This window comes from Thermobia domestica, chromosome 4 (genome assembly GCF_964235325.1).
Source record: "Thermobia domestica chromosome 4, izTheDome1.hap1.1, whole genome shotgun sequence".
Taxonomy (NCBI): Eukaryota; Metazoa; Arthropoda; class Insecta; order Zygentoma; family Lepismatidae; genus Thermobia; species Thermobia domestica.
This window is the reverse complement of record NC_137457.1, coordinates 279,163,694-279,175,844: the sequence shown is the minus strand read 5'-3', so window position 1 is coordinate 279,175,844 and position 12,151 is coordinate 279,163,694. Positions and strand designations below refer to the sequence as shown.

The window sequence follows — 12,151 nt, the reverse complement described above, 5'->3', positions numbered from 1 at the left end:
TGAAGAACACTGCTCGAAGGCGTTTCTTAATAGCGGCTGTCGGAATTTGTTAGTTTGAAGAGACTTATTCTTTTGATGCTTTGTACTAGAAATGTGTTGCAGGATACGATGTCGTTGATGTTTTTCATCCAATGTGATTCCTGAATCAAATCATTGCATCGAATAATACTCCCATCAGTCTCGATGAAATTCTGCTTGAACTCCTGAGACAGGGCCAAATATCTGAATTTGGACACCTTCGGCATGGAGAATTCTTATACTGAACTTGGACAGCAAACGTTAAATGGTATGGACTCAGGCAAATGCAAAGGTTTGAATTTTGCGCCATTTGTGCAATAAGGTGTTGCCAACGAAAAAAAAAAAAAGCGCAACAGCTGACGGATCAAGGTTTATTAATTGAAGCGCTACACGAAAGAACAACGCGTTTTAATTGTTGAGCAGTATTTTAAAAAGAATGAAGGTTTGCCAACTATGTTTTTTTTTTCTTTGGAGTTTTTCCTTCGGGCTTTTTTGAAGTCTAAGGGCTATGCCAGAAAGCCCACGGCTTGAAGGAGGAAATTGGGTAGTGAATCAACGAAATTCAGCCACATTTATGCATATTGGCCATGAAAAAATTTCAACAAAAGAATGTGTATGTGCCAGCAAAGATGCGAAGGCCATTTACCCGATATATTATTCCATATATACCATCGAAGATTTCAATAAAAGAGTGCGTATGTGCCAGCTAAGCCATGGAGGCCTTTTACCTGACATGCTATTCCATACATAACCCTATACTGTATACTTTATGAAAAAAAATACTATTTTTAATATAATTCTGTGTTTACTATCAAAATTCCTTCTTGAATGAATTTTGGGACATACATTATATGCATCGAAGCGAATGAGTAAACAGACACTGAAAAATATTTTTTTTTTCAGTATACTGAGGTTATAAAACACATAAGTGTATTGAAACCTCAAATTTGATTTTTTTTTTTTCACGATTGTCATACTTTGTTCTCTCCTATCGTCGTTGGAAAGTAATGTTATTCATGTATCCTTAATGTTTAAAGTAAAACTTAAGAGTCTTCATCCCAGTGAAATTAAAATACCGCTAATTTTACAGTAATTATGTGATATCTTCAAATAGATAAAAGATAATCGAAATGTGGAACAAGAGCGCCCTAGACAATATTATTTTACATGAGAAACCGTTATCACGACTCACTTATCTGCTTTCGATTTCGAGCAATTTTGAAAATCGTCATGTATTTTCGCGTTTCTAAACGGCTGAAAACGGAAAGCTACTAGGTGACTTGTGGTAACGGTACCTCATGCAAAATAATATTGTCTAGGGCGCTCTTGTTCCATATTTCAATTATCTTTTATCTATTTGAAGATATCAGATAATTACTGTGAAATTAGCGGTATTTTAATTTCGCCGGGATGAAGACTCTTAAGGTTGTTCCTTTAGAATTTGTGTACACAATTACACAAAACACAGTATATATCAGGACAAAACAAATTTTATATACTTATATTCTCCCTGCAAAGTTTATTAATTACTTACATGTGGTATGTCCAGTGGTCTTCTTCCATGTTAGCCAATGCAGCATTTATGCCTCCTTGGGCAGCGATTGTATGAGAACGAGTTGGAAAGAGTTTTGTCACTACAGCTGTCTTGAATCCTTCTTTTACGAGTCCAAAGGCTGCTCGAAGGCCTGCTCCTCCAGCTCCCACTACAACAGCGTCATACTTATGATCAACAAGTGGATAGCCCCGAAAAGGCTGTAAAAATAGTCAATGTGTACGTGATTCCAATCCCACTCCTACTTACAGCAAAACAGTTCATAGCAGTGTTAGTAATGGGCACAAAATTGTTTTTTTTTTTTAAATAAAGAAAACCGAAACCGGTTTTCGGAAACTTTCAAAAACCGGTTTTTCAAAACCTGTTCGGTTTTCTATATATAAAAAAAACGTTTTTGGTGAGAAGCCGAAGCGGTTTTTGACGAAACGGAAATGTCGGTCGGTTTCCTGGTTTGAAGTTTTTTTTTTTTTTTAAAAAAAAAAAAGGTTTTTGCTATTCCTAAACAGGAGAGACTATCAGTGACGGCTAATACCTTAGATTGCATAGTCCTCAAACCTTACGTTTCCACGCTAAATTTTACGTTTTTCTGCCTGCTTTACATTATATGGTACGTTATTTTTCCTTGTATAAAAGTTTCTTCAATTTTTCAAATAAGTAAAAGAAATGATAGTCTGGACACTTTCAAAGTGATTTTATAGGCTAGTCGAAAAAAAAAAATTGGAATTAATGTCACAAACTTTTAATCCAACCTAACTGTATAACTTAGAATTCAAAAAGAAAATACAAGTTTTGTTTCTACCTCCTATCTAACCCACATTCAGGGCAGTATTTCACTAACATTTTTGCCGTTGGAGCAGCGGTGGCTCAGTGGTAGAGCGTTCATCTCTGGTGCTTGGGGTCCCGGGTTCGATCCCAGCCCACGCCAAGTGAATTTTGTGGTGGACAAACTCCATGTGCGTGGGTTTCTTCGGCGTTCTTCCGTTTCCTCCTATTTTCTTCATTCCACCATTTCATTCATTACTCATCATCACCGTCTTTTTTAGCCTAACCGGCATAACCGTGGGACGTAAAACTGAAAGATCATTTCATTTTTTTAAAAAAAATTTGCCGTTCCAGGCCATCATAAAAATATCGCCACCCAATCAATGAATAGAGTATAAAGTTTGGGACAGTGTCTGATCATGACACCAAGGTGATGGTGAAATCAGCCAAGCTGAAGGATAGTACAAGTTAGTCACTACAATCAAACAATCGTAATTTTCCTTTGACAAACTTTGAAACCTGAGGACAATTCTGGAAGGTAATGAACAACGAAAAGGTTTTGAAATTACTCGCACGGTCACGGTGCCAACAATGAAAAAAAGAAAAAAGAAATAATAATTATAAATTCATAACCAAAATATTAATTATACGTTTTTGTTACTTCGATATTTACAAATATTAAAATACCGTGTTATATACATACGTGCTTGCATTTAAAAATCCTGATATTTCCTGAACTAGAATATTAAAAAGATCTGGCCCAAGAAAATTTGCTGCCAGCCGAAACTTGCCGTTCTGAGTCATGGCCAATGCGTAAATACGACCCTACCGGCACCCCAACGTTATGTTTAAGTATAATATACTAGTTTTAGCATCTTAACTATCGTCTGTCAACACAATCTCGATCATGCCGATGTTTCCATATATCGTGATATAATGATGTCAGAAAGAGAAGTTACTGTGAACCAATAAAAGTAGAACTGAAAGTGATTTGAATTTCGATGTCCTACAAGAACTTTTAGAACACATAAAAGTAACGAAGAAAGTTCTATCGCTTTCTATGGAGGTCTGTTTAATTGGCCCTCACACCGTAAGTTGAATGCGAATGGAGATAAGGCGAAGGTCAGTTGTTGGTGTCGGTATATCCAACATACTACCTGGTTGTGGCAGTTCAGTTACACTGTAAACTTGCGTAAAGACAGAGTGAACATGGGACCTTCACAGAGCGTCATAAGGGCGTGTATGCTGTACGAGTTCAAACTGGGGTCAAACACCGCTGCAGTGGGGCGCAAGATATGCCAGGCCTTTCGTGAGGGTGTCGTGACCACGCGGATGGTGCAGCGGTGGTTTAGCAAGTTTAAGGACGGTGACGAAACACTCGAAGACGCATCACGTGTCGGAAGCCCAACAATGTATAAAATGATCTTCAGGCAGTAATTGAGGCGAACAGTGGCCAGACATGTGAGGAACTACAATTCAGTGTAAGTGGAGAAACCATTCGGCAGCACCTATATCAAGTTCGGAAGCTCTACAAGTTGGGTTGATGGATTCCACATGATTTGACTCCGGGCCAGAAGGCAACTATAGATGGGCACGAGTCGAGCTAAAGGTAATTTTCTCGAGTCGAGTTCCGAGCCGAGTCACTGTTTTGAGGTCGAATTTCGAGTCAAGTCGAGTTTGATAAATGGCTCAGCTCGTTTTATCTCGTTTGGAAATCACGGCTTGATTAAACTAGAAAGCAAAACCATGAGAGATGTAAACTGTAATGTGGAATACTTTTAGTGTTGCTCACGAGACGAAACATTGCTCGCATCTTTATCGTCTTGATAATGAGACGACAATAAACTTTTATAATGACAGCCTCAAATGTCGTGAGCACCAATATAAGTATATACTGTAGTTCTTACCATCAAGGCTGAGACCTGCACGGCCAAATTTTTGAGCCTAAGCAGAAGCTTAACCCGGGCAGTGATAACAACCGGCTTGGCTCGGTTCAATTGACCGAACAGCTCGAGCCGGCTCCGTTAAAACGAGTCCATCGGCTCAGTTTTGAACACGTTTGGCCGGCAGCCTATAGTTTTTAACAAATTTTGGCTCGAGACCGAATACTGTCCGGAACTTAAACCCAGAATCTCGCGAAAATGATGTCCTTGCCTCCCGAAGACTTCTAGACAACCGAGATCGGCAGTTAACTAGCTTTTAGTATTCAGATAAAAATTGCCTATCTTTGATGGTTATATACGGTGTTGTAATAATAATAATTTGTAGTAGTTGTAATAGTAGTAGTAGTAGTAGTAGTAGTAGTAGTAGTATCATTGATAATTATATTGACTACGTAGGATACTTAAAAAGAGTACTTGAAACTACACACAGGTGGAACTACAGCTCGATTTGGCTCGACTCGGCTCGAATTGAGGTCGAGGAGGAGTTGGAGGAAATTTTTCGAACCGAGTTCTCGAGTCGAGCTCAAAGATGTCTGTTTCGAGTCGAGTCGAGTTTCAAAGAAAAGTCGCTCCTGCCCAACCATGAAGGCAAAGCAGACACCTGTGTTTCTTAGCTGTCTCATCTGAGGGAGGAACCATTTCTGAACAGGGTGTTGACATATGATGAGAAAGGGGTCCTTTACGAAGCAGCAGGCGCCATCATCATTGGTTAGCATCCCATGAACCGGTTACAAACTAGCTGAAACCAGCATTGCACCAGAAGAAGTTCCTGCTGTGTGTTTGGTGGACTGCTCGCAGCATCGTGCATCGGGAACTGCTACCAGCTGGTCAGAGCATCAATGTAACTGTGCACTGTCAGCAGTTTAGCCGTGTTTAAGAAAAACTCAAAACTGGAGCCAGCGCTTCGGAATCGCAAAGGGGTCCTCCTGTCACAGGAGAACGTTAAGCCCCGCGTGGCTAGGATGACCCGGGACCCATTATAAGCCTTGGATGGGAAACACTATTGCATCCGCCATATTCCCTGAACATTGCACTGTCCAATTATCACCTGTTCCATTCCTTGGACAATCACCTTAGAGGACGCCAGTAGAAAACCCTAGTAGATGTGCAAATGCACTTGATAACTTCTTCGCTTCACAGCCCACCAAGTTCTATCGCGATGGAATCCATGACCTTCCAGAAAGTCGGCTGAATGTTATCGATGCTGATGGGGACTATTTTTGGTTTTCCAGGTACGTCTTAGGTGGCATATCGATGTTTGAAGGTAGTGGCTAAAAAGCGACAGAACTTTCTACGTTACCTTTATAGTCAATACACACACACACACAAAAAAAAAAGAAAGGTTACTAGTAAACAGGAAAAAGGTGGACAGTAACTAAGTTAGTTTGTCAATATATGAACTACAAAGTCGTGTGTTCCAGCAACCAAGCAAAAAAGGGTAACGAGAGAAGGTGATCGCAACCTTGTGTTACAGGTTAATATTGCTAGGTTACAGTGTAATAACTCACAGGGGTACGCTAACCGATCACGTAGTTACCACTACCAATCATAGCCTGTAACCGGAAACCTAGTTAGGATGTAACAAAAAAAAAAAAAAAAAAAAAAACGAATGCTCGGTTAACGAAACAGGGTGCATCAACTTTCTAACCGCGTATTTTAATTAACATAACATTTTTTCAATTAGTCATAATAATTTTTATTATTCTTTCAATCACATCTCTGATGATGTGGTATCAAAAAATGCAATATCCCCTCTCATAACGCCCGGTCAAAGAGAGAAACCTCACCTACAAAGCCCTATGACGCTTGGTCATTGGGTTCCTTCCACTTTCTTACCTAAAATTACTAGATGAACTACTTATTGTAATATATTTCTGTATTTAAGAAGATCTTTCATAATAAAAGGTGATTCCCGTGTACGATAATTGCTCTACCTTACATAAACTGAGAGAATTTTACAAATATTATTGAAACCGTAAATTATAGTGAATTTCTATCAGTTGCGGTCCCAGTATAGAATTAGGGATTAAGATTAAATGTCTGATTGGGGCGCTCAATCAAATGCAGGAAACAGCTTCTTGCTATGTAGGTATATTACATTTTGCTCTATAGTGATTAACGTTAAAATCGAAAATGGTTGTTTCTTCCACTTCCGGTTTTGATACCAGTTCCATCATCGAATTCGAATCCTAACATCCTGGGAAAAAATGATGATGATTCACCAAAAAGTTCTTGAGATATTTAGTCTCCCGAACGGATGGACAGACGGTCAGAGTAAATATGTAAAAGAGTTTTGGTAAACTTAAAAAGTAACAACAATAAATAAACTTACCTGAGTGACTGTCGATCCTCTTCCGGCGTGTTCAAATGTGTAACGAGCCTTCTGTATGAAACACAAATGCTTCTTTAGAGACATGAGCTGAAATATAAAATAACTAATAAACAGTGTTTATTTTCTGATATTTACCAATCACATACGGCTATACATTTTTAAGGGGACTTTATTTCTTTATAGAATTTCTAACTGGCATTACATTTTTATGCCCTTTGTGCCAAATGATCAACAAGGGTTGGAGATTTATAGGACTATATTTACTGGTTTAAAGTCATCCCGGGTAATATAGGCAACGCCTCAAGAAAGCAGTAGATATCCATCGGTGCACCTTATGCATTCATGTGGTGTGATGATTTCCATGGAATTTGTTGAAAGGTTTGACAATATAATATACGCAGGGATATTATCGGCAGGATGAGGCAACATGTTATCCAACACATGACAGGTGACCCTAATTGATTTTTATTAACAGTAGGATTTTTCAAAGGGGTTATGGACTCCGAGGTATCCGGACTTAACTACATCTGACTTTTTTCTATGGAGCTACCTGAAGGGAGTTGTGTACAGGAACAACCCAATAACTCTGAAAATGTTGAAGCAGAACACCTGGAATTGCAAACATTATAGCACGGCCAACAAGAGATGGTCTCTGACGTTTCATACCAGATGCGGTGGGACACTGCAGCCCCTACTTTGATACCAGTGTTACCAACCACGATCACTCTGTCTTATACCAGTAATTAAATTGCCACTACAATTGCACCGAAAAAAACCTTGACACGCGAGTAGTGGCAATGTCACTGTGAGCTGTCAGAGACGTTCTCTTACTGGACGCACTATAACCACGAAACATTATATTTGATAGATTTGACATTATTATGATATTGCCGTCAACGTAAAACGATGTGTTCGGGTTTGCCTGGAGTGGACATTTTGAACACCTTCTCTAAAGGTCAGATGTTATGCGCCTTTTTTTGTTTCATTAATGACAACGCAATACAATATTTTTTATGTTGAGTAAGCGGGGGTGAAGTGCTCAGGAAAATGCGCACTCCCCCAAAAAACAAGGAAGGGGATATGAAGTGGCAACAGTGATACGATTGTGTGAAGGACCAATTCTATGGAAGACCAAGGTGACACCAAACTACATTGTGTGAAACAATTGACGGCGTATAGGCTAATTTAAATGTGGTAAATAGATAATTTTTACTTGCAATGTTTTTTGAACGTTTCTGATTTATGGAGAAAGAATGATTATATTGGTGCATTGGGAAATCCAATGCATGTGCGAGGCTCAAAGTAGGGTTCTGCTGTTCTGATACAATAATGGTCTGCCGCCATGCCATGCAGTGTTGGGAGTTTAATGAACTGAAACTATCGTGTTTGACATCGAGGTGATCTGCTTACTTGGTGTCGGGGTGAATGGCCCGTGGGCGTTTCATCACACAGACACCACACTAGCCATTCCAGTAATACTGAAATGTTTGATTATGCTGCAGCCAATGACATAAGTGTATGTCTCCCAAGACACTCAACCCATTATCTGCAACCATTGGATCGTGCATTTTCTTAACTTCTCAAAATACACTTTTATGCAGCATGTTCACATTGAATCAAAGCAAACTCTGATCACAAACCCACACGCTTGCAATTTAGAGAAGTAAGTAATCAAGCATGGTCAAAAGCAGCGACAGTAAGAAACGGAACGGCTGGATTCCGTGCCTGTGCAATATTCCCTTTCAATACCAATGTAATTCCAGAACATGCTTCGGGAAGAGTGTCGCTCTAATTCCAGTAGTTCTAGTTCCAACTTGTCAAGTCCAGGCCTACCCTCCTCCTTAACGTTTATGTTAATTCCACTTTCACCAACTTGTCAAGTTCAGGGCTACCCTCTCCCACAACGTCAAATGTGCCATCCACTTCCAGTGTGGAGCGTGATGCTGTAGTAGGCCTAGAATTAATCATAGCCCTTATTTACCTGCTAGTTAATCATAGCCCTTCTTCACTTGACGAAGAACTCTTTTCTAGAAATAGCTATTCACTGAATTCTTTAAACACACATACACACACACACCAAAAAAAAAAAAGCAAAGAAATATCACACTGAATTGCCTGAGGTATGATTGAAATATACTGTCACATTCCATATCGGTGTCCCTAAAATTTGTGTAAACGCAACGTAAAAATTGCTGATAACCATTATAATTACTGCCAATTACCACAAATTAAATGCAACTCTTGAATTGCGTTTACCCAAACCACTAGGGAGTGAGGACCATGCGTTAACACATAATACACTGGAAAATGAAATATAATAAAAATTAAAACAATATGATAATCTATACAAATGTAGAGGATTAATATGACATGTCTGACCTTCGTCAAGTGTGGTGGAAGAAGCTACGTGCCTTATGCAGAGTCGTTTTGACCGTGATTAGTCCCATACTAAAGAGTTCGACTACCATATGTTTCCTGCAGTAGTCAGGCCTTTAGTGTGACGCTAATCAACATCAAAATAACTGTGCATAAGGCCCTATTTGTTTACTTCTTGTTAGCCAACCGCTAACAGCATTTATAAATCCAATGTGACTTTGTTATGCGCAATTAGTACATTCAAATTCACGAACGACAAAGAACTGAACGGTACGAGGATACGGTTGCAAGTAACAACTGTAGTCGTAATAATATAGTTCAACTAAACAACGGTGAAATAGTGGGGAAATTAGAAATGACTAAAACTGAGTAGTTTATATCCCTTATTTCGAAACACAACTAGTAGATTTAAACCTACAAGACATGACAAAAATCAGTTAAATTTGGAGTTATACCAAACATAGTTTTTTTTGGGGGGAAGCGATAGTCTCCGATGGGGATACTTGTTATTTCTTTGAGGGGAACAAAATGTGAATCAGGGAGAAAATCCCCCTCATCCTCCCGGTAATTCGCTCCCTGAGTGATAGTGACAAACTATGTCCGACTCTAGGCACATGCCTGACATGTACCTGGGGAACTTATCTAGTATATTCTAGGTATGTTCTTTCTCATACCGTAAGCGAAAATTACTCCTCCAAAATATGTTAAATCGCCTTTATGCGTAATTTGTTTAAATTAAGGAGAGTCTAAAAAACACTTAATCTAATATCACATCAACTCGCGAACTCATATGATCCAGACTTTAACTTCGTTTCTCTGCCTAATAAATCATCCAACATTGATTAACTTTATTATCTTCTTTGTTGTTCTCATACTGACTTTTCCTATAATTCTGTTCAATTCTGTGTAAATTTTGTATTTCAAGGCTGCCATCTACACAGCAATTAACTCCAATCCTGCCATACAGCCCTTGTAAAGGTTTGCTACTAGTAAGACTACACTTGTAAACGTGTAATACTGGTTTCCTACCTTGTACAGAAATGTACCCACAGTGGAAATTATTATCCTGGACAATATTCTTTCATGTGCACTTACTCATTTTAACCGCAAAAGTACCTTTGGCAAGTCTTTACTTTGGGCAAGGCAGTGACAGGATCCGATTCATCTGAACCGTTTCCAGCAGTTACAGTTACAGTTCCCAAGAAGTTACAGTTACAGCTCCCAAGAACGAAAGACAGAAAACAACGTGCCCTGCGAATCTCTAACCCGCCTTTACTCGCTCACACTCGCTCGGCAATACTATATGAGTCGAACTGCAACGACTTCCAGTAAGAAAATATAAAAAGTACATGTGAATTAGGAACAGCAAGGAACCAGTGACAAAATTTGAATAAGAGTAAGAGTGGTAAGATATCACCGCCTTGCCCACAGTAAAGGATTTTTATGATGGACTATTCTTAACCAGAACCTGAAAAAATTGTGAAAACATCTAAACAATAGGAAATTGTCCGGATTGAGTATAGCCCGCTCCCCCCAGTGATTTTTAACGAATCATAGTGATTCTAACGGTTCATATTAGTTCATAATGAATCGGAATCACATGTTATAAAGATTTAAGATGTAAATCTTGTGGTAAGCAGGCTTTAGTATAAGTAGTAGTAGCGGTGGTAGTAGTAGTAGCGGTAGTAGTGGTAGTAGTAGTAGTAGTAGTAGAAGTAGTAGTGGTGGTAGTTAGTAGCAATACTAGTAGTACTAGTAGTAGGAATGGGTTAGAAGCCCCGAAGGGGTTGGTTGGGTTCTGTTCTCGATATAAGTAGTAGTAGTAGTAGTACTAGTAGTAGCAGTAGTAGTAGTAGTAGTAGTAATAGTAATAGTAGTAGCAGTAGTAGTAGTAGTAGTAGTAGTAGTAGTAGTAGTGACTCTTCCAGTTCCGGTGACAAAGAACTGGGGGAGCGGTCTATACAAAAGCCAACTGTCCTTCGAAAATATGTTGCGATTGTACCCAAAAATGTGTTTCGATTATGCATTCATAAATATACATAATTCTACTATCTACACATAATACTTACCAATCGCATATTGTACATGCTTCTCGCCATAATACGTGATATCATGAACAGATATCCCATTTTCTGATATATTTTCTTACAATAACAAGGAAATTTGTTATATATTGCTGTGTATGTTTTCAAAAACGTCCTCACTTTCTTCCAAAAGTTTCGATAGACTATTGCCCGATTTATAGAATCATTGTTCGCCCAACGCACTTCTGTAACTACGATGTAAGCAGATTTTTTTTAAAAACAACTTTAGAAGTAAATTGACAACTGATGGTTATTTCATTCGTTATGTTTAATGTTACTTATCTTAGCAAACTTTACTTAATGGGTTTGTGCGAATAAAATGTCCGCATTGAAGTCTGGTGGGAAACTCATCTCAGAAACACAATTCAGTTAAGGACTAAGCCACGGACGCACACAAGCGAGGTTCGGACCCCCTAAAAAGCTTCATAATTCGACATACATTTATATACTTTCTTTAATTATACCTATACTTGTTTGCAGAGAAAGTATTGATGTAGCCTAAAGATTTTGATCTTACACATCATCTGTACTCTTTCTTTCTAATAAAAACAATCTAGTTTTATTACTCTTTTTCTGAGAATATAGGTGTTAGTACTTAAGAATTACAGTATTTATGCGATTTTTCTTCGGGTGTAGAATAACACCAGTTCAATAATACATGGACGAAGCGTCTTGTAGTATTGGTTACTTCCAACAAAAATTTATGAGTGTCGTCGAATTTGTGACGAGAACAGCTTTAGGAGAGACGGGAATAATGGGGTTTAGTGGGGAATGGAAATCACAGCATTTTCTCGGCAACTGCATGTCCAAATTCCTTTCTGATATTTGTTACTCTCGGGCCATAATAATATTAGTCACTATGGATAATGATGCTATTCTGTTAGGAGTATCAGTTAATGGAGGGAAGTTGTTTAAGATAGTTTTTTCAGTGGTATTTTCTTTTTCTTTTTTTAAAAAAAAGAAATTAAAATAATGATTATAATTAAGATTCACAAAACGACAGATCTAGAATTGTACAGATAAATGTGCGTGAAATAGTTGACTATAAAATTTGTCTCTTTTAGATATAGGTGCAACAGAACTA

General features: G+C 38.4%; 1 protein-coding gene across 1 annotated transcript in view; it reads right to left on the bottom strand.

The window, feature by feature from the left end:
- LOC145684089 (succinate dehydrogenase [ubiquinone] flavoprotein subunit, mitochondrial-like) overlaps positions 1-11,186 on the bottom strand; it is a 107,729-nt gene extending 96,543 nt beyond the window's left edge. Inside the window, exons 1-3 of the mRNA XM_081755974.1 lie at positions 11,053-11,186; positions 6,608-6,694; positions 1,553-1,770 (exon numbers count right to left, since the gene is read on the bottom strand). Of these exons, the coding sequence (XP_081612100.1) occupies positions 1,553-1,770; positions 6,608-6,694; positions 11,053-11,112 (365 nt within the window). The 5' untranslated portion in view covers positions 11,113-11,186. The remainder of the gene's footprint in view (positions 1-1,552; positions 1,771-6,607; positions 6,695-11,052) is intronic.
- Positions 11,187-12,151: the final 965 nt, after the last annotated feature.